This window comes from Strix uralensis, chromosome 28, assembly GCF_047716275.1.
Source record: "Strix uralensis isolate ZFMK-TIS-50842 chromosome 28, bStrUra1, whole genome shotgun sequence".
Lineage (NCBI taxonomy): Eukaryota > Metazoa > Chordata > Aves > Strigiformes > Strigidae > Strix > Strix uralensis.
This window is the reverse complement of record NC_133999.1, coordinates 3,403,825-3,431,584: the sequence shown is the minus strand read 5'-3', so window position 1 is coordinate 3,431,584 and position 27,760 is coordinate 3,403,825. Positions and strand designations below refer to the sequence as shown.

Sequence of the window (27,760 nt, the reverse complement as noted above, 5' to 3'; positions counted from 1 at the left end):
GCTATATACAATGGCAAGAGCATATCCTTCCAGATGCCCCTTTCATCAAGAGTGATGACTCATTTCAATCTGAGATTCCATTAAATTAAATTCCATGTACGTTTGCTGTCTGTCTAGTGTTTATGAGGAAATTATTTGTGTCAGAACAAGAAGGCACGGTTGGGAGGTTCTGGGCAAAGTTATGAGCACCAAAGAACCGAAATCCACACAGTGTTGTGAATTTCCTGAATAAATACAACTTTTGTTTTCCTGACCAAGGCTATGCCCTTGTCACACATTTCGGTTTAGAACTGGTGGAAACTAGCACAGCATTTCAAGATATCACTCCCCAGTCCTCAAATTTTGGTTTTCGGTAAAATCTCAAAGTGCCTAAGAGCGAGCAGTGAGATGCATAGATTCCTTTGAACTAAACTGACTTCTCTTAAAGCCTGCAAGCGCTTCCTCAAATTCATGCACAGTATGTGCATCGTCATGTCATAATCAGAGTGGCTGTTTTTAGGAAAGTTTCCAAAATTCTTCCCAACAGACAAGCTGGGTTTAGAGGACAAACAAACTTAATATGGTTACCTGAGCTCAACAGGCTCAAATACTAGTTTGACATCATTTATGATGCTTGGCAAATACTTTAAAGCGGCACCCTGCAAGAAAAAGAAAAACAAACAAACAAGGACATAAAACACACATGGAAACTGAGTGAGTTAGTTCATTCTAAAAGGGTATAAAGTCTCAACAACAATGCCCATAGCTCACATGGCAAATCTAGTTTTTGTCAAGAAGCAAATATGCAGACACCTGTAGCAAACTGGCTTAAGATCAAATTTATGAATCCAGAGAGCCTCCAGCAACCACACATCTGCAGTGCAGAGCGGAAAAGGTGAAGGAGGAAGGATTCATAGCCAAGTTTTTTTCTTTATTTTTTGCAACCATCCTGCAGTTCCAGGGATTAAGCTCCTTATAGCCTGACATGAAAAGCACTAGTCAGTTAAACTGGCTCAGTGTTCTGCATACTTCAGCATGTCCATGTACACAGTAGTAAGTTATCTAGGTAGTAACATCCAGACAACTAAGTGCAACAGCAACTAAAGGTCCCTCTGTGATGTTCTGTGGCTGCTGCCAGCAGGTGTTCTGACTGCATGAGAATCAAAGCCAGGCTTTAAACCACCAAAGTGCTAGTAGTTAAAAGTTTAGAATCAATCTTTCCTTCAAACAGAGAAAAGCACGTTGGCTAGAAGAATCGAAATGAAGAAAGCAATCTCAAGGCCTCATTGCCTTTAGCAATTTAGTAGCCTCACTGCATGGCTGCTCTGCTCTTCCTCAGAGCATAAACAAAAGGGTCGTAATCCAGTTGACACTGGAAAAACAAGGATAAGATCTGAGATACATTTAGAAACCATTTCTTTTGTCATTACTTTCATTCCCAGCATTACATTGATTTTTGCAGTAGTTTAACATTTCTATCTCCATCACCCTCAAGCTTGGTGTTACTGGTTGAAGTGTCTTCCTCACTGCAGTAGATTACACCTTCACTGGTTCTTAGCTTTCATCCTAGCAGATGTTGAAGGGTTTTCAGCAAAGCCACAGCTCTCATCTTTATTTGATAAACTTTGGAGTTTAAATATTCCTTTCCTGCCACACACACTTCATTAAAACAGACATTCAGAGGTGGTGTGACTCATCTGCATGGGTTTTACGTGCCTCAATCTTGTCCCTTTTTCTACCCACCCCCCTCCGAACTGTATCAGTTGATCTAATAAAAGATATTACCTCTCCCTGCAAATTATGCCTACCTTAATCTTGACAGCCTCCTCTAAAGGCCGGTCCATGAGGACATTGAAGGAGAGGAACAGCTTGCGTATTGCATCATTAAATTCATTCCCATCTTCACTTTTCCCATAAAAACTACAAAGGACAGAAAGAGCTAGTTATACACATAAATCTAGGCTAACAGTGTCATAGTAGTTGAAATATGATTTTATCCCATGGAACAACATCTTAGTGCAATCTCCTTCCACAAAGACATAAATGTAAAAATGGCATCAGGGATTCTGCAGTAATTTCCTGCTGTAATCTGTTATAAGGAAAAAGCTGCACTTTTTAAACTGCCATTGCATCAAATTCTGCTTGCGTTCCAAGAATCAAGTAGCTCATTCTGTATTAAATAAAAAAGCCAGAATGAACATGAGGAAAGGATTCCAAACACTCACCTTAAATCTTTGAAAACGTATTTTGAGGCTATGGTAAAACCACTGTCATTGACCATACCCTAACGGGACAACATGTCATCCTCACCTCACTGAACCATGAGTGCATTTGTTTCTTAAAGTTTCTTAAAATGAGGAAGTAATTCCCTGTTTTAACTTCTTAATAAATAACGGGTTCCTTTTCAGCACTACCATATGCTGCTTATAGCATGCTACAGGTGACTGAAAGGATTCTCCTCTTCAAATCAGCAATTTCAATTTTTACTCAACTTATTTGCTCCAGCTGTAGACAAAGGGCAGAAAGATACTCCTCTTAATAGTTCAAGGATAGAGGATATGCTGAAAGAATATACCCTCCAGTGGTGTTGACTGGAAGTAACTCTCACTGACTTCCAAAAGGAGATACAAGGATGGCAATGACCTTGGTCTCACCTCAGGTACAATTTTCGTGACTGAACAATGAACCGGAATAGGTACTTCAAGGCTTTCAGAGCAGCAAACAGCAATTCTGTCTTGCTGGAGTCATCAGCATTTCCCACGTAACAGTTCAGTACTTTGGTGAGTTTCCTTTGGAAATAAAACAAAAAGGAGAATAAATATAGACACAGTTAAGTTTCTGTGTAAGCTCAGCTTCCTTATGCCAGAGAGGAACTACAGTCTAATAAACAGATATCAGACAGGGGTTCCTCTCCACAGCCTATTTCCTTCTGGAATCTTTGGCTTCATGGGATGCCAGATTTTCATAACCAGTTCGTGAATTCACAGAAAAGTCTACAAATTTGTCTACACATTCCAGCTTCTTGAGCTGCTTTTCTTTTTCCCTAAAATGAAGTGCTCAGGAAGCTGGAAAACCTATTAGTACTGAAAGCGGACTGACACCTCCACACGTTAGCAACTCTCACGTGTGGAGCACAAAGTGCTTCCAAAGCAATACTGAGTGCTCTGAGAACTGTGAACAGAAATTGCATAAACACGTTGTGAGTATTTGCTGTCTAGTCTCTGCTGAATCAGATCAGGACCTGTGAGTGCTATGGCAGCTAATATTCAGGCAAAATCCTCTTCTTTTCATTAAACAACCCACAGCACCTGAAGTGGTGTGTGAGTGATGGCCAGGTATAAAACAGCTTTTGCACCTGCTTGCTCTATTTGCCACACTCCCAGCATCCAATTCCCTGCTCGGTCAAATTCTGGCATGTGGAGCACATGAAGGACACTATATAATATCACAGTCCACTTGGCATTATGCAGCTATCACATGGTTAAGCTAAGCTGAAAAGAAAGGCAAGGGAACAACAAAGCTAAGATACAGCGTGCGCATTAATCAGACAAAGAAGTTTATTTATAGTGAAGAGAAATCAGAATGATGATTTTTCCATAGGTTACAGGGAAGAAGGAAGGGAAATCATATGCAAGCACTGATTGTGTGGCCAGGGCAGGGAAGAAGAAAGCATTCCAGGAGATGGGGACGTGAGAGCTTTGTGGAACTGTGTCTCCTCACAGAACTATCTTTAGGCTGACAGCCACCAAAAGAGGCTGAATACTCAGGACTAGGAATTCATGCTTATCAGTAAAAATAAGAATAGACTTTTAGAGGGGAAAAGGAGCTTGGTTTCTGGTTTTACCCTCCCTATTGGCCTCAGTTTTAACATTTTAGTTGCCTGTTACCATGAGGGTAATGACCCTTAGGTTGAGGGGCACTAGATGAAGGAGCTGAAAGTCAAGAGATCCTGGTGTTATTCCTGGCTTCTCCACCAACTTTCTGGGTATCCTTGGCCACGTAAGCTCTGACTGGCTATAGCACTTAAACAGATGCCTCATTTTTAAGCACATGAAGCCAACTAAATTTTCACACGTACCTAAATAAATTCTGCACATCTGCTCTTCCTTCCCTGATAAAATAGGACTAAAGATTGTGAACTGAATTTTTTAAACTGCTTTGAGTTCCACAGAAAAAAATGCTACAGGGAAACAGAATTACTCCCACTGTCCATACCCACACGTCCAAAAGCAAAGAATTGAAAATTTCTTCTAAACAAATGACAGTCTATGTGAGAGAGTTTCAGTACTGAGTGTAATCTCATGTAACCTGCATGTTTAAACCTCACCATGACATTTAACCCTTTTCTGAAGTCTGTGGCCTGCTCAACCTGCTTGGTTGTAGGCAGAGAGTGGAGGTGAACACCATTCTTATCCCTGCTACCATCAACCACAACATTGCTCTTCTTATTTCAGCCACATACGGTTCTGCTTCTGCCTACCATAACCCTAAAATTGTAGCCCAGAGTACAAAGTATACAGACTATTTCAAACTTTCCTCTGCTCGAAGTACTTTTGGGGTGGGGTGGACTGAACGATTGAAGCAGCTACTGGCAAGACAGAAGAGTTCCATAAGCAGCAATACCTATCAGACCAGATTTCTTACGAATTTGTGTTCCTTCAATTCCCCCACACACCAACTTATGGTATTTTCTGTTGTCTTCTGCGTATACCCATAACCACCACCCCTACCGCACCCCGCCAGTCTTCTACAGCAATACTAGACCAAAGCACTCAAATGTTGTAAGGGAGAGATGTATACAGACTGACCTCATCAAACCCATTTTCTGTAGGAAATCAATATGTAAAAACATGAAGATGTTTTTACAACACAAACACCCACACACAGAGGACTACAGGTCAAAAGAGAATCACACAGTCTCATAGATGATTCTCCATGACAGCAGTGTCTTTTCTATATAGAAAAAATTCTTTAAACAAACTTTTTACAGGGTAAAGGAGTAATTACAGGGTTTCTTTCTCTCCTGAAAGCAGAGAAGAATCAGGCAGAACACTCTTGTCTGGTCTATGCTGCCTTTATCACACTGGTGTAGTTTACTGACAGGATCAGCGAGACGCCATCTGACCAACAGCCCGTGGTGACCAATACTTACACGTACGCCAGGGTCGCACTGAAGTGCTTGTAAATATAAGTTTCAAGTACAGGGTTGAAATGCTGAAACTTGATGTCTCCGATCAAAGAAATAATAAATACCTGCCAAAAATTCAAAAGGAAACAGATGTACAGAACCGTACAACCTCTAACTAACTCGAACGGAACTCAGTCTCTAATTGCATGTCATTTATTTTGCTGGGTCATATTTTTGTTTGGTTTTCTAATAGCATCAATGCTAGTGTTATTCATATTCTAACAGTGACTAAATACTGTGGGGTGCACAGCTACCTCATTGCTCAGAGGGAAGGTAGGTCATCGCAGCATTTGGATAGAAAATCTTAAGAGATAAAAGGGAGCTACTTCTCAAAGCAGCAGCAGTGATACAGGAAACAGCACTAATCACAGTCTTTATGTGACACTGTCATAGCACAGGTTACACAGGCATAGAGCTGCTGAAGGCTGTTTTTCAAAGCTAAAAAATGACACTTTTCAAGCTAGAACCTGAGATTCTGATGATTTATACTCACAGCAAACATTCAGGCCTGTTCCTACAGCGACCTGTAGGACATTCTGTCCTCCTATATTCACTCCTCCGACCAGTGCCAGCTGGGTACATCTGACTTCTTATTTCTTCCTGAACTGCCAAGTAGGTATTTGTGGATCGGCACGAAGCACACAGCCTTGTTACTGCACTGCTCACCAAAGCCAGAGCCTTTCACACAAATACTAAGCAGGCTCTCCAAAGAAGCAGAAAACTCCTTGTGAACTCTTTTACTCATTACAATCCTTCCGTAAGGGTTCAGAGGAGCAGCTGTCCCTACTGCCTAAGTACTGGGCTAGGATTTAGGGTGCACAGGTTCCACTCCCACCACAGCCACAAATCCTCCACCACCATGACCCTGAACTAATCATTTCACTTTGTGCTTCAGCTAGATAATACGGCTTTTCTCTTCTGTAAACTGCCTTAATGTAAGAAGTTATCTAAAGAAATTACTATAAATTATTTAACATTTATCACTGTTCTCACTGTGGTTACTAAAAAGCTCAATGTGTATCTCAGTCCTAGCTCCTGAAAATGCCTGAAGAAGTGTTTAAACATAATTTATTTCTCAGAGCAAAATACCAACCACTCATCGAAAGCACCACCAGGAACAGACTGAAAATGTGGCTGAAAAACGAACACTCTAAATTCACAAAAGAAGACTCACTCACCAGTGCATCAAACACAAGGAAGTCGTAGGTTTCATTTTCTGACATTTCCATCATTATATTGAAAAGTGCATCAAGGGTGTCTTGCAAAAACTAGAGGGGAAAAAGAACAGTAAAAGGGTGGGAAGAGACGACTACTTCTGGACTCCTGCACGAGAGCCTGCTCTTTTGGATCACTTCTGCCTCTGCAGACTAGCCCAGCTGAACTGTAAAAGCTGTCCATGAAAGAACATTTTAAAAAGGATCTTAGTCCTCTATTCATTCACATGCTTGTCACAATCATCACGCTATTCTCTCTCACTACAGCAAAGAGGTTCTTTGCTTATCAGCTCCAAATGGCCTCCCTTTTCTGTTCTATTGCCTTTTTATCTAGCAAGAGACCTACCGAATACACTTAATTCTGTCCATATCGTTTAAGTTTGCACTGGGCCAAATCAACCACATACACCGTACTAAGGCATGACATTTTACATCAAGACTGGTCTGCAATGACACAGCAATTACTGCAGCAGTTGTTCAGCCGTTAAGTAAATCCATGACCTTGCATAACGCCAGAAGATCCACGCTTGGAACCACAGTAGTCTTACCTACTAAATCCTCCAGCAGATAATTTTCTGTGGCATTTCTCCACATTTCAGGTCTGCTGCCCATGGTACTCTGACTATAAGCTCTTTGGGCCTTCTCTGCACTCTGTTCCTAGACCCACAGCAAGTCCCTGTTCACAAAGGAGGCCCAGAGCCACTACTGAAAATTAAAAGTTAGGCTTTGAATGTAGCTTCTATTTCATAAGGATACAGGGGGAAATAAAGTCACCACTATCTCCCTGATGCTGGCAACATTTAACTTCTGTAGTTCTGGTGAATTCCACTCATGAGAGCTCCTAGGGCAAAGTATATCTTTTGCTCTCCTGTTGCTGGGCAGCTAGAACAGCTCTCCTAGCCTATACAGAGAGCTTTTGGGTACAACCCAGATACAACGCTCCAAGGTCATCCTCAAGCACATACATAAGTGTCTGCATAACAAGGAGATTCAAGTCTCTATGCATACCTTGACAATTTCTCCTCCTTCCACCTCCATGAGCTTCCTTAGGTTGTGAGCTATGTTCTGAGAGTTAGAACGCCAGTTCAACAAACCCAGCAGGTCAACTAGCAAGGACAGAACATCAGCAATTAGAAACAGATTACAACAACACAGCTGACTTAACGGCCACAGAACAATACAGAACAAGCACTAGAGGTTATTTTTAGAATCAGCTTACAAGGAAAAGTCACACTGATGTACAGATTACCACCTTGAGATGGTTCCTTTGTCTTGGCAAGAAAGTTAATTTTGGTGTAATTTGATAACGTAAGGTAGACAATTTTGTAGGCTTCTGTTTCACTCAAGAGAAGGCATCTCAAGCTAGGAATTTTATGTTGTGCATGACTTTTCTTACTAACGCTTGTGTTTACTTTAGAGCAGCCTCTTGGAGATGGTTCTTAAAGTTAAAATTGAAGCCTCTTGTATAAATGACATTAAGCTGCAGAGCTATTTGTCACAGTTCTGGGACACCCCAGGACCTCAGGTTTCATCACAAACTACAGTTGTAGGAGTCTGGCAGGTTTCACACACATCTTCCGTGTTAATGAAATAGGTACAGATCATCTCTGTTGTGAAACTAAATTAATTTACTACCTTCAGATGTAAGAATACATTTGAAACTTAACAGCCTTGACCAAGAATGCCACATTCAGAGACAGAGGTAACATGTGGGACGGCAGAAAGATGCAAACGGGCTCGGCCTGCACATCAGACAGGAGAATGGAAGTCAGATCCAGCCCTCATGTGCATGGATGTGTCAGTGTGGCATTTAACTTCAGCTAACTGGCCAAGCTCGACCTGCGGGCAGAACAGTTCAGGCTCATCTCCCAGCAGCTACACCTCGCTGGAGCCACAGCTGGTGCCATTTTCAGATGCTTCTTTCCCAAAGTCAGAGAGTAGGTTATACCAAGAGCCTTCCAGAGCTACTGGAAATCTCACATCATTTACCAGCATGTACTGTACTCATTCTCACATATACATCATTCTTCATTTTGACCACTTTGCCAGCACGCAGTGCAGAGTTAATGCATAACAGCATCCTGAAGAGTTCAAGTTCTAATTACTACATTCTTAACAGGCAGAGGAAAGAAGATAATTAACCTTAAACATTTATCATTCTGAAAACACATATACACTGTCACTGATGGGTGCCATTTCTATACATGCCAACAAACCTGTTCAATTTAACATTGGTAGTTTGGATAAAATATTCATGCGACATGGTCTTTAGTGGCTGCGTAAGCATCTTTGTAGCTTGTACTGGCAACATGATGCCAACAATGCTGGGATCAGGCTGCCACTGACATCTGAAACAGCAAGATTAAAGCTAAAGCACCTTGCCTACACTTGCTGCAACGCCAAAAGATTTGCTTAAAGAAAGTGCCCTCTCTACTTCAAATATACAGCGTGATACAGCTAGGCTGCTAATGCCAGACCTACCGTTCTGGGTGAGTTTGGTGGAGCAGATCAAAGTGGCAATCTGGAAGCTGTCTTTTGTACTATCTTTAGTGGGTGTGAAGTTGGCTAGGTGGTGCAGATTTTTCCCCGATGGGGCCTCCTTCTCCTCTATCTCCGTTTTGGTACAAGGAAGAGTTAAGTAGCATTTAGCATCTTCCATTTTCTTGTTATCACCCTGTTGGTTGAACACAGCAAAGACAAGGGTTATCCTGGGCTGAGCACACCTCATCTGGCCTCTCGCAGTTCTCATCTGCCGACACACTTCAACACAGTCACAGCCAGAGAGGGATTTAAACACCTTTTCATGTCTACAGTTGTTAACTCACTTTGTCTGTTTGGGCCTCTAACTTTAGGGAACAGAAGTTGCCCATACTGCCAACGAACTAAGCTCTTTTCAGAATGATTCAAGCCACAGAGTTTAGGAGGATTTGCCCCCACATCTCACTTCACAGTTTTCTACTGCAATACATTAACTTTTCCTCTTACTGTGAAAGGCACCATCTCTCTCTCCCCATCACACACTGATCCTCCAAAGCAGGTAGGCACCAGGCCTGTTTGTTGCACGCTAAGTGGATGATGTTAGACAAAAAATGTTCTATACACGTACACACAAGGATTTGTGTACTTGCAGTCAGAAAACCCATCAGTGAAAGCAGAGCCGAGGGATTTCTGCCCTATTATCCTAGAAAAATTGTTAAAAATCTCTGCAATTATGATGTTTACATTTTGAGGAAAAAAGTCAGCCAAGAGAGTTGTTTTGATTAGTTAAACAAAGGTGAAGACTGCAAATGCCCCAGCTACCTTATAAACAATCAAATTGTGTTTGCCATCTTGCAGTGTTGTTCCATCTGCATTCATCAACTTCACAAAGCCCATGCCAAAAGCTCTCTCAGACTTATCCCTAGCTGCAAACAGAAAGAAAAATCTTCATTAGGAATTGTCTTATTTATGCCCATAGTATCCATAATGCAGCTCTCTAACTACATACAGCTTCTTCTGTATTTAATAGCATCACACGGTAACGTGATGGAGCCAGCAAACGTTGTGATCCACAGTAGAAAGAGCTCTCTCTCTTTCCCTCTGATCAAAAGGCACTTAGCAGGTATCTGCAACTACACTGAAAAACACCCTCTCTGAAGCATCTTTTGCCACTCAATTTCAGGGGTTAATTGTGCTGCTAGATGGACAGATATAATTGTAGAGATATTTTGGTTGGGATTTTGCAAATCTGCTTGTGAGGTATGGCTGTGGGACTGCATCACTGCATCTCCCAGGTACCTTAAGACAATTTTTTTGAGAGCCCTCCAAGGACTTAGTCTCACATTATTGCTCTTGTTTCAGGGCTCTGAAGTCATTTGATGAAACTTCTGGCTCCAACTTTCTCATTAGCCTTTCGTTAACCTAATTAGAAATCCTCCTGTAGAAAGACCATTAGAAGTCCACCAGGCCTTGCATTGAATTTTGTGAAGGTCCTGAAATAAAAATAACGCCATACACTGAGAAGCCAAAGCAGCAATAAGCACTGACAGTTGTCTTTCAGTGGGGCTAACATGTTGCTCCCTATCTAGTTTCAGTTTTAGAACAAAACCAGCACCAAAAAACCTTTTTTAAGGCTGTAGAAAGTCTGAATTATTTTTCTGTACTTGCAAGAAAATCCACCACACTGGAAATAAGTAGAAATGTAAGCGCTACACTTTTGGTGGATGCTGAGAAAATCTCAATGAGAGCAGGAAGAGTAAATACTCCTCCTTCTCTGATACTTACATTCCTGTGATGACCGATGACGGAAAGTGAATCTTAAATGGCAACGACTGACTTCTTCTATTGCAATGGACACCTGCACAGGATAATGCAATGAAAACTGCAGCACCAGCATTCTCCATCGCCAGCCAATTTACAAGAGATTCTGTTACTGATGCACCCACCGATTTTTAAAGTAGTTCCGTTTTCCACACAAAGAAAGCAAGACTGTAAATTACACACTCCTACCTTTACAGTTTCATACCAGCAAGGCTGCTTGACTTGATAATAAACAACAGACTTATATTCGGAGACACCTTCATAACCGGCACCAGGATGGATAGCTTTCTTTGGACAAAAAGACAAGGGCAGGGGGGGAAAAGAAAAGGTAAGGTCCAGAATGAAAGCAAGAAGTGTCTTGGGTCAGAAATTTTCAGAGCATGTAACTGTCAGTTACTCAAAGCCTACGCTTCACAGTCAAGGGAACTCAGTGCATGTCACCTCTTTGAAAGTTTTACAAAATCTTTAAAGATTTGCTCACATAAATTAAAAAAAATAAATCAGTGAGTTTTTAAATTTGGTCACTGAGATCACCTATAACATCTCTTGCTCATTATCACACAGTTCTTGCATACAGTTGGTACATCTGATCCCAGGGACCGGAGCTATCACCCAGCGAACACAGCACCCTTGTGACCCCCTGCAAAAGCCATCATACCTCTTGGAGATTGCCATCTTCATCATGTACAGACATGGTGACTTCTACATTCTTGGGAGTCTTCTTCTTCCCCTTGTCAAACTCCCCTTGTATCAGGGTGACGTAAATATCATTTCGAACATCACCTAAAATTCATAGCACTCAATGAGTTTTTTCCTCACACAGACAGTTTTACAGTTAACATTTAACATCCTTGTGTACCATGTTATCCTTATCATCTTCTTAGCCTTTACTGATATCAGCTAATTAATGACACCCAACATCACACCATTTCATCTGCATCTCAAATTATACAAAATCTTTTAAAATGTACCACTCTTCTTTTTACAAACCTCTGCCTTTATGTAAATTTTTTTAATGTAATGAGCCCTATAGGGCTAAATCCACTCTAAATGGATTAAATAGAGAAGGGTCAAACCTATATGTAACACAAATGTCTCTCTGACTAAACTGAAACCTTCCAAAAAGTACACACACTATCATTTTTCAGTATAAGAAAGGAAGCTCATGTTTTCACTTCTTTGACCAAAAAAAAAAAAAAAAAAAAAGATCCGTTCGAAATTTCAAGAAAAATGAAAACAAGTTTTCGGATAGTTTTAAAATAAATCTGTTCATAGCAGAAATTCTAGAATTTCAGCTCAGCTGTCTCTTTCACTCCACAGAAGTGTAAAGGCATATGGGACCTACCAGGAAGGATTATCTCAGGGAATCCCATTTTGCGAGCCACAGCAGTTGATCTGTCTACAAGGTGGGAAAAATCCTTCTGAACCTGCGCTAGATCGCCAGGAAGCAGTTTCAGGGAGACCCAAAGACCTAAGAAAAGAAAGGTAGCACTTGTTTACGGAAAAAAAAAAAAAAAAAAGTATGAAAACAGGAAATTTAAGCCTATGCTTAACAGAAAACTATTTCTTCATGTGATCTCCACGCAACAGTGCCTTACATATCCCAAGCTGATCCTCACTTGCCCAGTCGTCCTTGTCCCTAATGCTGAATAAGGCAGAATCACAGAATCATCTAGGTTGGAAGGGACCTTGAAGATCATCTAGTCCAACCGTTAAAAGGTCTTACTGGGCAAGTAGATTCTCTGAAGTAAAATACAAACTTTCTGAGATGAATCTGCTAGCGTATCTGACTAAAGACACAAGCAAGAGCAGAAGAACCTGGAGTAATGCAGTTTAAACCCAAAGCCATTTAGAATACGCAATCAGCCGTGTTCACTTAAAAACAGTTTATGTCCATATAGAGAGTTTTACCTTAAAAATATTACATTACTAGAAAATGAGTTAGCAGCTAGAGAAGCTCTTTTCACACAAGAACAGCTCCTGGTTTTATCTTTTTTTTAGTTCCCAATGCGCTGGGGTGACAACCATTACAAAGACCATACGTTTGGCTCAGGGAAGGTAGCAAACTCCAGGAAGCCTTGATCTCTGGACTCTCACAAGCCATTTATTTTCCTTCGTAAGCAAGGGGAACCCTTCCCCGCACCAGGTTTTTACATGAGCTTCTCGCCCAACTGCTGTACCTTGCCCTTTATGATTCACTTCCTTTGCAGCGATGACTTTGTTGAAGACAGAAGTGAGGGGCTCATTTTCTCCGATCACATGGGAAGTTATCAGTGGGGACATGATTAGCTGTCGCTGTCTGATGTATGTTTCCATGGCAATCCTGAGAAGGACAACAATAGAGACTGGGAAGCAGACTAACATCAGACATGTGCTCTGCAAGAAGAGGGCTGGCTGACAGCTGACTGTTTTCCAAAGAAATGTATTTTTTTAAAGGATTCCATGGGAATTTTTTTTTTTTTTCTTCTCAACCTGGACAAACCCAATGGAAATACATTTAAACTCTTACACTAGGAAATACATCACAGTGCTAGCTCAGGCTTAGGATAAGTAACGCTGACCTAAAGGCTCCATGACTCTATTTGTGTCATACTGAAATAAGAGCCCTCAGGACAACCATAAACGTAGCCAGCTCTGCTTTGTTCTTGCTCTCCATCCACAGGCTGCCCTGCAGACCTGCGAGAACAAGCCCAGCTATGGGCCACCACGCAGGAACAGCTCAGCACAGAGCCTTGCGCTCCCATAAGAGCTGAGCCCTGTCTTCAGGTGTGCCTCAGAGCTGGCCCTAAGAGACTATGTAGATTAAATAGTTATAAATTAACGTAACCAACAACTACTGTGAGGCCACACAAGTGATGAACATCTCCCTAGTCACAAACACGTCTACAGAGCTTTGGATCTCAAATCTGACTTTACTCCTGTCCCCACACCATCAACAATGAACCAAAGCATTTACAAAATGATGTCCTCACAGGTTCCCCATGCTGATAGAGATGTCCAGATTTGGATCTAAACTCAGCCTCATCAGAACAGAAGAAAGATGGAAAAAAGAAAAAAAGACCGACATTACTCTGCAAAGACATCCTTCTTTCCAGCCTTTCAGGCCCTGAAAGGGTAAGGGGGAAAAAAAAAACAAAAACAAAAAACAACAAACCCACACAATCTCCCCCAAAAATACCTTATAATAACATATGGCTACACCAAATGGATTGCTGTATTTAGGACTGTAACAACACGGCTGAGTCTACCCAAACAAGCCTCGTTTTAGTTATTTTAATGTGCTGAAAAAGTGAGCAATCAGAGAGCAGGCAGAACACACACGTCTAACCAGCAATACAGAAATGCAAAACACAGTCGGGCTTTCTTTCCCCGAAGGAGGGAGTAATCCCTTTCCTATTGCCCTCTGACTCACCCTTCCCGGGTACTGGGGAGTTAAGAGGCAGACAATGCACAGGGACCACAAGTAGTGACAAGGAGGAGTTGTGTTCTCTGTGCTCAGGTGTTTCTGAAAATCTTGCCTCCCAACCCCCTCATAGTTTTGAAGGTCACATCCCCCAGACCCCACGATGTTATTTCACACTCTGCTCTTCTTTCTTACCTCAGACGATACGGGTACCCAGCAATTTTAGCTGCGTTGCCAAAACTCCCCAAGCAATTTAGCCTATCATACAGACATGTAAATCAAGGGGAACAAAAGCTTCAGAGGACTGACAAAAATCTTTTCCTTCAAAGAGCTGACTACTGCCATAAGCTAATCTATTTGTAGAGACCTTGGTACACTGCCAGGCTCCCACACAAATTTGTCCTTCTCCAAAGGACAACTGCTTTAAATAAGCCAGATATGTGATGAACTCTGAAGTCCAGTACTTACTGCTGAAATGGAATAAAATGTTGCTTTTCTTCATCGTCCACCTTTCCGTGTATGATATCAGTTATGTCCATCACTGCAACAACACAAGTTCATCACACAGGTTTGCCAAGTTGCTAAAGAATACAGAGAGAGCTTTCTCCTATCAGAATGGAAACAGCAGTTGCTTATTTTGGCCCAGTGCCACTCATGACAGCAACAGAGAGCACCCCTCTCATTTTAACTTTTTAAAAAGCACCTTCTCATTGATGCATAAGTCAGCCTATGACAGTGAAGGTGAATATACTCTCTGATAAAAACCAGATGGGACTCTGGCATTTCAAAGCAAAGAAATTACAGTTAGATTCCAAATGCTGACTATTTTGAAATTGTTTTCCACCACGAATTTCCAGCAGTCTCTTCACAAGAGATCGCAGGAACTGAACAGGAATTGGATGTCTCATTCACCAAGGCTCCTTTAAAATCTCCAGCTTTATCCCATCAGTCATGAGGAGCAAATCCCTTTTTGATAAAGATCTGAAAAGTCTACTGCACTGATGGCAGTGTGTTATCTTTTCAGGGGGGGACACAAACCAAAAAGTGAACAGGACCAGAACTTCATCTTCACACAGACCTTTCACTAAAAGGTCTCAGAGGGGCACTATATGCAGCTCAGTATCAGCATCTCCATTTTGAAGCCAGAGCTGCTGACACTATGAGGTCAGCAGGCTTTGCTGACGGACTCCTGGCCGCTGTCCCAGCCGCTGGGTCATGCCATTTTCTCCACTGATGGGATCTGTCGTACCTGCCACACCAAAGGGCCTCCGGAGTCCACAGGTATGTTTCTTCCCATCTTTCAGCTCCATATGCCCCACCCTCACAATCTGACACACCAAGCTGATTTTCGGTCTGATCAAGTCAGAACTGCTTAAATCCTAGAAATTATTTAAAATAAAGTTATATCAGTCTACTTTATGAATGGAAAAGGACAGAGAGAGTAAGGTTTTTTGTTAGACTGTACACATATATAAAAGGAAATTATTTTTTTAAGAAGTAAAACAAGTACCCTTCAAGCCTGAGGGAAGAAAAAAACCATACTACAAAAACACTAGCAATTTCCACACAGCAATTTCTAAACATCCCATTACTCTTTGATAACACACCCCAGCAACAGTACTGAAAGGAGAGTTAAGTGATGTTAATTGCCAAAATAGTAGGTCTTGATGACAAAGCAGTTAGCTTGTGCCACCTTTGCTACTGGTCAGAAGTTATTCCCTTCATGTGCAATTCTTCCATTAACATCTTGTTGCAAAGAAGAAGAGGAGGATCAGCAAAGCAATGGACAACAACCAACTATGATCTCAAGCCTAGATTTTCGGTACATTTAGGCTCCAACAGAGAAGTGCTTAATAGGATTTTCAGAAATGCACAGGTAAGCAACACCCACTGACAGTACTTTGCAAAGTAATACTTTACTACTGCTTTGGACTGACATATTGAAAAAAGTACTTTACAGAGCATTCCTCTGAGGCTGCCTGTAAGATCTTAAGTATCCATGAAAACACCCCAAAATGCCACATGATCCCTCTCTGTTGGGTGGGAGGACAAGAGAAGGAAAGAACCCAAAACTCAGATGTTTGCAGCGTGGGGGAAGAATTTCCAGGATGTAAATACAATAACTTACAGTAAAGACTGCTTGAAGGTTATTTAGTTTCTCAATTTCTTTAGGCATCCCATTACTGCCCCAACGGACCAGGTAATTTTCACTGCAAATAAAAGAAGGAAAAAAGATATTAAATAAATCAACACCTGACATTCCCATTCCCTGGGCAAAAGCTGAAAAATATTTTGATCTTTTAGGAATATTTGAAAAATTCTGCCGAAATCTTCTATCCCAAAGTGATTCTGAAGTGACTCATTTCAGAGAAGGCAGAAGGCAGGCACGATGTCGATGGGCACTCTCAGTTACTCCCCTACAGAACTCTGATTCCACGTCCACACCTGATAACTTCAATGATGGAGACAGAGGGTGCCTGACACGTACATGCTTCCTTGATAAAGTTCTTCATATCTTCTCCTACCAGTACCAGATGCCCAACTCTTAGGTGTGAACTTGTACTGACTTGACAGCAAACATCATGCATATACATGATTTAACAGGAAGCAATTAATCAAATGCATCAAGGCTAGTGGCAACAGTAGGGAAACTTAGGAACATAAAGAGACAATCTGGGATTTTGACTAATGTATCACAGAAATGCCCAGCTTTAAGAAGGGGAGTGCATGGGCTCAGTGCACGGGCTTGACTTCCCATCTCATCTGAAATTAAATACCCCCCTTCCAAATCACTACTGAGGCAGCAACCAACAGAACAGAACAACTCATCTGCTGGATCTTCCTTTCTAAGCTCTGCCAGCTTCTTTAGAATGACCACTCTGACGGCTAAATTGTTCATGCCCCTACAAAAAAACTCCTACCTGATGAATTTAGAGAGATCAGGATCATAGAGGCTCATTAACAGCTCTGCATCTTCTCCAATATTGCAGACAAAATTCTTGAAGTTTACATACAGGCTGTACGTATGTGTTGTGTTGAATATTGGCTGCCCTCGGAGGTCCAAATTCTGTTGCAGGGACTGCAAAGAAGGAGAAAACTCCCATTAAAAACAAACACAGAAGAGTAGTTCTGCTGCCAAAGTAGCACAATATCCTTAAGAGGAATGCACAGATACAGTGGGTACTAGTTACTTGAAGAGGAAAAAGCCAGCGACACGAGATGTACCTTCTCTTCCTGGATTCTTTCCTCAATTCTTTTGGAGGCAGTTTCATGGGACTTGAAGAGAGAGATTGTGCTGGTTTCATCTGGGTCCAAGATGTTCCCATTGTCATCTCGTACAACCAGGTCCAAACCTAGAATCCTAAATAGCATGCAAGTCAGGAGAACGAAAGAAGCAACACAATATTTAAGAAGCAAAGGGGACTGAATGAGCACAAACCACAGATCAAACTGTGGACTGCACTAGGCAGCCAGTGCACACCAACTCCATTCCTTGTAATAATCACATTGCTGTTTTCCTGTCCTGAAATACTTATCTCTCACCCCTCATTTTCCCATTAAAGGGAAAAATAATTAGTCAGGTAACTTAATTCTAAGATGACATCTTTGTTCTCGCTTAAAGGTTGTGCTTTTTTTTTTTTTTTTTAAAGAAAGGTATGTATATCTATCAGGCTTATGGATTACGGCTAATTATTATTCTTTGCCATAAGCTTTCTTCTTAATTGACTGTTTGACCTGAATCAAGTCTGACAGGCAGATAAATGAGTTCTGGAGGCAATCCTTGCTCCGTACAAACCAATGAAAGGTGGAGTTTTGGTGTATAGAATCATATTACTCAGTTGCTGATAAAGCAGCTTAGTTCATAACTGGCAGCCAAATCCTGGCTCCAGCTAGTCAGGCACAAATTGTGCTCCACGGGAAATACAATCATGTGCCAGCATTTCTGCAGAATTAAGACAGGTAATGTTTCCTGCCAAGCCAAAGAGATTGCTGGCATATGAAGAACCAACTGCTACATGCCCACCTGCCAGGCTAGTCACATTCTGATGGAGACTGAAAGCTGTAATCATCCCCTTTCCAAGGAAAAACATAAAGCCTAATTCAGTGCTCCCCTTGCGCGGCCGTTTACACCATTTTGTATTAACAGCCACCTACAGCCTTTACTGAGACTGGGGAGTCTGCTCTGCCTTCAAGACATAGTTTGGAGTTTACCTGTTGCCGTAGTCAATCTTAGCAGTGACTTTCTTCTTGAGCTCAGCTAGCTCATCTTTGGGAAGGGTCCCAGACAGTATCTGTGACCTCCATTCTATCAGGCTGTAAGTCATCTGTTGGACATGCCGAAACTGCGTCGTCTTGTTGTCCTACAGGAAAAAAGGGACAATTTTAAACTAGTGATAGCCTGAAAACAATGAGCTCAGTAAGCTTTCTGAAATGTACTCAACTGAATCTACCATACTAGTTATATTTAACTAAAAATATCTCAAAGTAGCACTGTATGACACTACAGGATTAGACCCGCGGAACAAATTCTCCAGTACTCTGCACTGCCAAGGTTCAAGTGTCTCAAGATTCAGGGTCTTCACCATTTCCTCAGGACATTATTTCAGAAAAACCTCACCGACAAAAAATAGACTTCTGGTGTTTTCCAGCACTTAAACTGCTAAGATGGGTGCTTTTTATATACAGGACAGAGAGCTGACGTTAAGTGATCGCATCTGTGCTCCAGCAGATTGAGACAGGAACACCAACTTAATATACAAAGGCTCTTTCTCCTTACCTCTGCCGCTCTCAGAATGTGTGACATGGGACAAGTCATTTTTTATGCATGTTTCCCATTTGTTTTGCCTATTTAGACAGTAAGACTCTGAGGCAAACACTTTAGTTGCTTTTAAAAGTCTAAAGGTGATGCCAAAACAGAAATAGTAACGACAGATGATCAACACTGAAGCCCACATAGGCTTTTTCTCATGGCTGTTCCTCCTATAGCTTTCACCAGCCTGAAGAACTCTTCAGCCTCTTTGTTACATATAAAAAAGGCCTTTTGTCACCAGAATACAACACTGACAACATTAACAACACGGTTAATTGGAATCTCTGCCCTCACCACTGTTTACAGCATTAGCAACTATGTTTTAAAGCCAGAACACTAAGCAAATTGAACCCATGGACTCATTTTCATGGCTCCCTGCTCTCTTACTCTGTCCCATCACACACTCAAAATCCATTACATTAAAAAAAAAAACAAAACAGCAACAAAACGCATCAATATCTAGGATATACTGCTTCCCTGCCAGTATGCATGTTATACTTCAAGGTTCATTTTCTAACCACTGGTAACTCACGCATGGCTTGTCATGTCCATGTGTGACCTCCAGACAAGAGTTTCATGGAAATCAGAGTAATTCTGTGGAAACACAATAATCTCTCTGGCTGGTGTCTATCAGCAAATAAGGCTAAAGATTATCTGCTCTTCAGGGCACTCATTTTTGTTTACATTTGTGCAGAACTTAATGCAACACAGTCTTGACTCATCCCACGCTTTTTAAGCACTACCCCAGCAGTAGTTGCTCAGAACTACTGAAACCACCATGCCAGAGGTTGTCCAAAAATGCAATAAAAATATCACGTCTGGATTCCCAGACACCATCTCCCCAATCTACCCAGGTACTTGCTCCAGTCTGCTGCAGTCACTGCATTTTCATCTCATGCAGCATCTGTAATGATAAAGCACTGACCGAACAGGACATCAAAACCTGCTCTGTGAAGAGCCTCCTCCTGCCACTTCTACTATTATCTTTGATTAATGAAAATACTTCTCATGCTATTTACTGGTTCCTCCCTAATAAAATCAGTCACACACCTATACATCTCTTTCCTACAGTTTCAGGCTCCAAGGCTGATGCTGTAATTAAGAACTGGATCGCTATGTGGTAACCTGCCATATTTGTAGCAATATGTGTAAGTAATTAAGCCTTTAAAAGTGTCAGCTATACCAATTATACCATTCAAAAGGGAACCCAGGCCCCATCCTCTCTTCACCACTGCATATTGAGCCAGTTACTAGGCTGATTCCGACTTGCACTGAGCATCAAGTGCAGCTCATTTTCAGAGGAAAGTACCACAAATCAAAGGACATTAAACTTTAATCTACTCAGACAACATTTATGGTTATGCAGCTCCAAAATGACTGTCAAGAGGTTTTTGACTACATTTCACCCAACAGCTAGTGGGAACTGGGCAATGGTACACTGCTGGTCCATTCAGGCAGCAGCTGACCAGTGTCAGTTCTCTGGATCAAAGCTGTTAATGTTTAACTATGAAGCCCTACTGCTCCCACACAGCAGAAAGAGAGACTCATTTCAATTATTTCCCCATTCTGGTCTCTGCAAAGAACATGAATGATATAAACTACTTGTAATTTGCCCCGAGAACACAAATCTAAAGGGAGTTATAAATAGCCATCTTCCTTCTGATTTAAGCAAATGCAAAGGGGCTGACAGAGGCTAGATGAGTCTTTTAGTTCCTATACGGAAGATATTAGAGACATATTTAGCAAACAAAGAAAAAATGTGTTCTTAACTTGCGTAAAAATAATTGCAAAGAGAAGGCAACTTGTGTTAGCTTTCAGGGAAATACACAGCAGATCTCAATCTGACAGTTAGCTAAAGCTGAGTTATCTCTCCAGCTGTTTACATTAGCTAACTCCTATTAACTAAAGGAAGTTAAAAACTTTCATCCATTTTTATATTTATTTTACAGTGGAGATATACCCACCAGTGCAATGCTTGCTGAAAAACACAGAAATTAAAGAAGTGAAATGAAATGTTGCCAAAGAAAAAAACCCCCTGTATTTCCTTCTTTTCCTCAAATACCTCCTTCCTCCTTTAGCTCTTTTTTTTTTTTTTTTTCTTTTTATACATACTGCAGGGGAAAATAAAATAAACTCAAATCCATTTCAAACCACAACATTTTCCAAGACTATTTTAAGACTTATATTGGTTAAACACAGGAACATGAAAGATTTCTGCGCTTAAGAAAAATAGATTCTGAGGCTAGGATCCTAAAGTTATTCAGAAAAAAAAAAAAAAGCCAGGAACAAAACTCTCTTTTCACACAGTAATACCGTCACATACAGCTACTCATTAAATTAAGAGGGTGGAACAAATTCTTGTGGTTTCGTGGTGCACAAACAAAATGTACTTGTGGCCTGCTGAAATTTTCAATAGGAAAGCTTGCTCTGAGTAAACTGAATGGTTAGAGCCAATTTAAAACCATTCTCTCATCTTAATTAAAGTCTCAGAGCACATACTACACAGGCTGAACTCACTACTAACCACAGAAAAATCAAGTTTGACTCTCTTTTATGTGCCTTAATAATCACCTTCAAAAGAAGGCAATTCATTGTGAACTGCAGTTGGGTTTCTTTGAGCAACAGCGCACCTACCTCAGCAAAACCACCAAATCCATGCGTTACCTTGGCTTCTGACTTTTCTAAAGTGACTATCATACGGTCAGGCTACTATTAGTAGACAAGAGGTATCTCCCGCGTGCAACTGAAAACTAAATATATTATGTGACTTCTGACAAGTCAAATCCTCCCCCACCACACACAGCACTAGTTCTCTTCCCGTCCTTTGTTTATCTTGCCTGTTTGAGCTTTAGGCACTCTGGGGTGAGGATCAACCATTCTATTAAGTACCTACAATACTTCTAGAAAAACAGAGTTCACACTTGCTAAAGGTTCTGTTAAAACACCACCATGGTTTCTCGCCCAACAGAGATATACTGCGCTCATACAGGACAGACACACGACAGGCAAAGCAGGAACCCTTATTGCACTAGTGAACTGTGACTCACACGCACAGCCCCAACCAGCTGACTTGATGCTGAGTGTGACCTGTGCCAGTCAATGCTTCATCAGTGCTGTGTCATCACACAATTATTCAAGTACAGTGAACGCTGCAGCACGGACTAAACCACGGTTCTGTCTGTGATCACACGTCCCATTCAAGGGACTGCAGAAAACTTTTAGCTGCTCTCAAGATCAATTTTACAATAATTATAGTTTTACAATTCTGCATAATGTTCTAATAAAGTGCCCTGCAAAAAGCCCATCTGAGGTCATGTAATAAAATACCAACCACTGAAGAAAACTTACCACATATAACTTGTGCCAGATAACTGCCCACTCCCTCAGGGTAGAAGTGAGTTCTTGGCCAAGGGGCAACTCACTTGGAATCACTGTTTCATGTTGTCTGGAGAAAAAAAGGAGAAAATAGAAAAAAGGTGTTATACTCAAGATTAAAACTTAGTAGTAAAACATCTTTTTTTGATGAATATGTAAATAGAAATTTCAGAGGGCTTGATATTCACACAATTCACTCACACACGACGCCAAGATTCTTAAGTTGCTCAATTGGTTCTCCAACACATACATGCACATTCATTATCCATTTTTAATGCAAGCATGTTTCAAGTTTCTTTCAGTCTTGTTCTTCTCAATGGATCCATTCCAGAAACATGCTAAATACACAGAAATTAAGTTTGGAAGAATCACCACTTGCAATGGTAACTTGGCCACTGTTATTAAAAAAAAGAAAAAAAAAAAAAGAGAGAGAAAGTACTTTCTAAAGTCTCTTCCTTTGCAACTGCTGTCTTCCTCTCACTATAACGATCACAGAATCAGCTCTAAGAAACAAATGAGGAGTCATTTCCTCAAATGTTTTCCAAGGCAGGAAGGAATTCACACTCCTGCTGGCTACTTGGCTGCGAGCAGGAGTGTGTTATGACTTGCAGGAGTCCCCAGAGGAGCTAAATGTAGCTCGATTGACCTGCCTCACTCCTAACTTCTCTAGCAGAGCTTTCTTATTTTTGCAAATAGTATTCTCCTGCACCTATGCCTACAACTGTTTTGGTATGTACAATGCTCTGAAAAAAAGAAGTTAAGCAGCTCTAGAAGACTAGCACAGGTGGCATGCCCTGCTGCACACACTGACGGGAGCATTCATTACAACCACCACTACTTAAGTTGGGGTTTTGTTGTGTTTGTTTTCAAATGAAACAGCATTCCATTGTTTTTGCTACCAGAAGTACATCTCAAGAAGTGCCAACCTACCCCCGGTCCTTCACGATTGCCTCTTTTAAATGGATATATGTTTCTGGGAAAATGCCCTGAAAATGAACACAGAAATAAAATAAATATATCACACCATAAGACATAACATGAAAAAATGCAGTCAACAGAAAGTAGGGGAAAGGGGTAAGAGCATGATCAGCAGAACAGTGACTGATGTTTCCTGTTTACCTGTAACAGAAATGTGTTAGGTCCACCAGTCCCAGTATCACAGGGAAAAATGACAGTAAGGAGCACCAGGCTGCATGCTTGAGCACTGTATTTGATATTAGCACCTCAGAGCAGTCAAGTCCTTGTTTCACTGCAATGACACTCTTCTTTCTGTATGAAATGCTGTAAACTCTTGGAAACTATCAGTCATACTCATTTGCCCTTGCTACGAAATATTCTTGGAGTCACTTGTCAAGTTGCCCTGGACCTGTGGTTCTCTAGAAGAGCTCACAACACATGACAGCATTTGTAGAAGTTCACCAGTCCCAAGTTTCCTTTATTTAAGAGAAACCTTCTAGGAGTACTGTAATTCTTTTCTATTTTCTTTTCACTCCTCTTTACGCCTGAAAAACGGAGACTGAGAGGGATGTTACCACATGAGAGGTGCCAGGATTCCTATGGGAAACCAGATTTCCATGCAGTTTTCAGACTGGTTTCACAAACCTCAAGAAGTCTGGCTGAGATCCACACATGCATAATTTTTTGAATATTTTCCAAGTCAAATCAAAACTCTAATCTTACCATTACATATAACTAATGCTGGATGTGTACAGGTCCAAGACCACAATAATAAAGCAATAAGCTAGTGTATGCAGATATGCAACACTCAATTTTGCTAGTTCAAACTACATTACGCATGCTCACAATGGAGGAGTACCCAGTTAATGGTTCTGAAACATTTAGCTCAAGGGCATTTATTTCTATCCCTGAGAAAAAGGACATATTGATCAGGAGACCTGCACAATATTAAGACAAGGAAAAACAGCAGAAGCATAGCAGATTACAGCACTGGATGGGGTCTGGCAAGGTGTAGAAAAAAAAATAATAATCAGAGTTACTGAAAAGTGAGGTCATACCTTCTTAGATTTATTTCGGAGTGTGTATCCTCGGTACCAGCCTATCAAAGGGAAATAAAAATATTTATATATTTATATTTATTTTTTTCCTGTCTACAGCAATTAAATATGCATTGTCATTCTCATCACATTTGTACAACATAATCTTGCTCATTTGAGATCTACTATTGTGAAGACACTCCTGCTCTGTTTGTAGGAGGCTCGGTTCCCAAGAGCAGGGCAGAGGGCTGTCTCTTCCTACCACGAACTGACACCCTGCCTACTCTGCCTGTCCCTTCAGGTTGCACTGACAGGGCTCGATGGAAAAGCAGGTGACTCCAGGCTAGACATCTGGAACGTGACAGTCCTTGTTCCATAAAGCTTACAAGTTACACACACAGCACAGAAGCACTGCTACAATCACTGGACAGATGAGGCACAGACATGCACGCGGAACTACCAGCCCAAGGTCATACAGCATGGATAAAGAGAAGTATCTTCAAGTGTCCCAAGTCCAATTCCACTCCACCCCTTTAAAATTTTCTTTCCTATGAAGTGCATTTTCACCCAAATCATCTTATAGATTGTGTCTGAGTTCCACACTGTACAGGTTCTTTATTTTCTTCTATGACTCAGTTTAAAGCCTTCCTTCAAAGGAAGGCTAAAACAGAATGTTTTATTAGATAAGGCAAAAAAACCCGAACAACCCTGAACTGCCTGCCCTGGTACAGATATTGTTTCTTAATATTATCTTGACAAGATCTGGTAAAGTATAAGATACAAAGTAATAACTGTGATCCCCAAGACTCAGAAGCATACGTCACTCTCAGACGTACAATTCTTCTCTCTTCAGCACCTGGGGTTTGACCAGAATTGAGATTTCAAGGTCACTGAAATGCAAGCGTATGAAAAAAATGCTGCATTTTTTATGTCCTCAAGTGAGCCTTGCTTAATGAGCGGAGAGGAGAGAAGCATAGTGGTGGGCAAGTCACTCCCACTCTTCTTCCACCACCTCCAAACTGTGTGAGACAAAGGGGCTTTTCCTCTCCACCCTCACCATCGTCATTTGTCTCGGCTACGTAAGAGCTGTGCGTGACCAAGCACTCTTCCCACGGGGTGCCTGTTCTCTGCCATAAGCAACAGTTCCCATCCCCTTCAGTCCCCTGAAGTTACCGTACTGGAAATAACAAACTCAACATTGTAGAAGAACCTGCTCCGTTTGAAATGCTGATGTGCAGAGATAACGTCCCTCATATTGTTCTGGGATGCAAACCTGCACTTTCTCACTGACTCTTGGCCGCTAAAAGCATCATTCCAAACGTCAGGACTCTGCGACCCCAACTCTCAATTAACCATGCTCCCAGAGCACCGTTTTTTGACCCTTCTCCGAAGGTTCTACTTGCACCGAAACTGCAAACACTGACCCTACATCTTCGCAAACATGAAGGGTATAGATTATGCTCTATAATGCATGAATGATGCTCAGAGCTATCCAGACAGACAATATCACTGATCCTGGACAATTATAGTTCAGATGACTGGCAGAGGCAGCAGCATCAAGGAGGCAAAGGGATTGAAGGGAACAATCAGGCAAAGAAGAGAGGAGGGAAGGTTTTTGTTGTTGTTTTTTTTTTTTTTTTTCTTTTTGGTTTTACCCCCGTATATTTCTATATTTAGCAAAGAAGGTTCCATGAAGAGCCATGGATCTGAGATTCCTCAACCATAAATTACAGTTTAGGGTGGCTTTTTTTGTTTTATGGGGTTTTTTTGGAGTGGTGGTGGTGTGTTTGGTCTTTTTTTTCTTCCCTTCTTTTAAGCACAGTTTTGTCCCATTTCTCTAGCAATGAGCAGCTGAATCAGCTTGACCACATAAACCCCAAAATTCCAGTAGTAAGTTAGGAGGAAAGAAGAAATTCCATTCCTTCCACAGGATGAAAATAAGATTATACATTGATCATGGACCAATGGATAAGGTACTGGATTAGGGATGAGAAGATTTAGGTTCTATTTTTATCTAAGTTGTAATTAATTGAATGGTCAAGTACAAGTTATTTAGGGTATGATACAAAGCTCATGGAACATAACAAGAATATTTTCCCCTTTATTTCAATTCCATTTGACACAGGCTCTCAGCCCTTCTATACCACAACTTCCTCATATTTAAAATGGCCTCTTGGCATTTAACACATTCCTGTAAAATATTTTGTAATCATTGCATAAAAGTATGTCGTATATTATTATGCAAAACTATTTCAGCAAGCATCTCATGCATTTTTTTCAGAATTCTGATCCAATTTTCAATAATCTTATCCATAATTTTAAAAGGAACAAAAGCTTTTGGCAGCGGTCAATTATTACTTGATTTCTTCTTAAAAAAATCAACCAAATCTGTCTAAAGCTTCAGAGGAATGCTAGACTATTTAAGTGTTTCTCTTGACTATTTTCCCCAAGCAGAGATGTGTTAAATGAAGAAAGACTTTTCAGATGAAGATGACACTGCAAATTTCACCTACTACAGCACTCTTCCAAACTGAAGTCTGATTAAGAACGCAAGGACAGCAGACTGAGTCTTGCAAAGAAATGCCATAAAGTTTGGGGTTTGGTTTTGTTTGGGTTTTTTTAAATGGAATACAGGTCCTCAATTTTACCTGTCATTAAAAGGATTTTATGCAGTATGGAAAGAATCGGAAAATCTAAGAAAAATTATTCAAATTACAGTAGTTTAGACGATGAAAAGTTATGCACGGTGATGCAACCCCTAACCACAAGCTTTGTTCCTCTTCCACTGCAGCGTACCGTGTCTCGGCACCACAACACACACCACTGCACCGGACTGAAATAAAACAAGGGATTGCTTCATTTACCTACAGTGAGGAAAGGTAAAAGACTGAAACTAGGAAGAAATTCAATGCAAATTTATTTTCACCAGGAGAAGAAACTGACTGGAAACACGGTATGTGGGCACACATTCCTTTTAACCTCTTATTTTACTATTTCCCACAGCTTGCCTGAACGAATACATACTGCAGATTAGAAAAGATTCTCCTAAACAGAAATGTAACCTCCCCAGCTCACGACTCAAGGACAGATTCCCAGAGAGTAAGTAAATCCTGCACTGAAGCAGCCTTCAAAGTATTGGACGCAGCAAGTTTCCTTCTTTTCTTGGATTTTGCAGCTATGCCCAGTCTTGACAATATTTGGCAAACAAAAGGATACATGCACACTGCTTATCTTATTATCAAGTGGAAAAAGTAATTTCGTACAAAGACCTCATGCCCTTCTGCAACCAGACAACCAAAGAAAGGAGGAAAAAAGGCCCTTGCTTTGCAGTTTACAAGTGTATCATGACCAAGACACCTAAACCAACAGAACCATGCTTTGCAGGGGGTATGTGTGTATTTGTTTTAAAGGGAAGGTAAGTCTAAGAAAATTGGTATCCTCCAGACCTGCAAGTATAATACATCACAGTGTTTCAAAGCATACTTGAAGCCCAACTGA

The 27,760-nt window shown here is 41.0% G+C and overlaps 1 protein-coding gene across 4 annotated transcripts in view; it reads right to left on the bottom strand.

Annotated features, from left to right (window-relative positions):
• DOCK5 (dedicator of cytokinesis 5) overlaps positions 1-27,760 on the bottom strand; it is an 86,218-nt gene that overhangs the window by 37,446 nt on the left and 21,012 nt on the right. For 3 of the 4 annotated variants that reach the window (XR_012626598.1, XM_074852048.1, XM_074852050.1), the window contains exons 3-24: positions 24,284-24,324; positions 23,199-23,254; positions 22,242-22,338; positions 18,296-18,444; positions 17,309-17,444; positions 17,005-17,162; positions 16,212-16,293; positions 15,333-15,462; positions 14,552-14,624; positions 12,861-13,003; positions 12,026-12,151; positions 11,339-11,463; positions 10,870-10,968; positions 10,645-10,717; positions 9,682-9,785; positions 8,863-9,055; positions 7,390-7,487; positions 6,346-6,435; positions 5,132-5,232; positions 2,634-2,768; positions 1,788-1,899; positions 568-638 (exon numbers count right to left, since the gene is read on the bottom strand). Coding sequence is in view for 3 of the 4 variants with exons in the window: in XM_074852048.1 (XP_074708149.1) it covers positions 568-638; positions 1,788-1,899; positions 2,634-2,768; positions 5,132-5,232; positions 6,346-6,435; positions 7,390-7,487; positions 8,863-9,055; positions 9,682-9,785; positions 10,645-10,717; positions 10,870-10,968; positions 11,339-11,463; positions 12,026-12,151; positions 12,861-13,003; positions 14,552-14,624; positions 15,333-15,462; positions 16,212-16,293; positions 17,005-17,162; positions 17,309-17,444; positions 18,296-18,444; positions 22,242-22,338; positions 23,199-23,254; positions 24,284-24,324 (2,392 nt within the window). In the remaining variant the exon portion in view is untranslated. Of the gene's footprint in view, positions 1-567; positions 639-1,787; positions 1,900-2,633; positions 2,769-5,131; positions 5,233-6,345; positions 6,436-7,389; positions 7,488-8,862; positions 9,056-9,681; positions 9,786-10,644; positions 10,718-10,869; positions 10,969-11,338; positions 11,464-12,025; positions 12,152-12,860; positions 13,004-14,551; positions 14,625-15,332; positions 15,463-16,211; positions 16,294-17,004; positions 17,163-17,308; positions 17,445-18,295; positions 18,445-22,241; positions 22,339-22,469; positions 22,961-23,198; positions 23,255-24,283; positions 24,325-27,760 lie in introns of those variants that run through there. The other variant, XM_074852049.1, reaches the window with a different exon arrangement.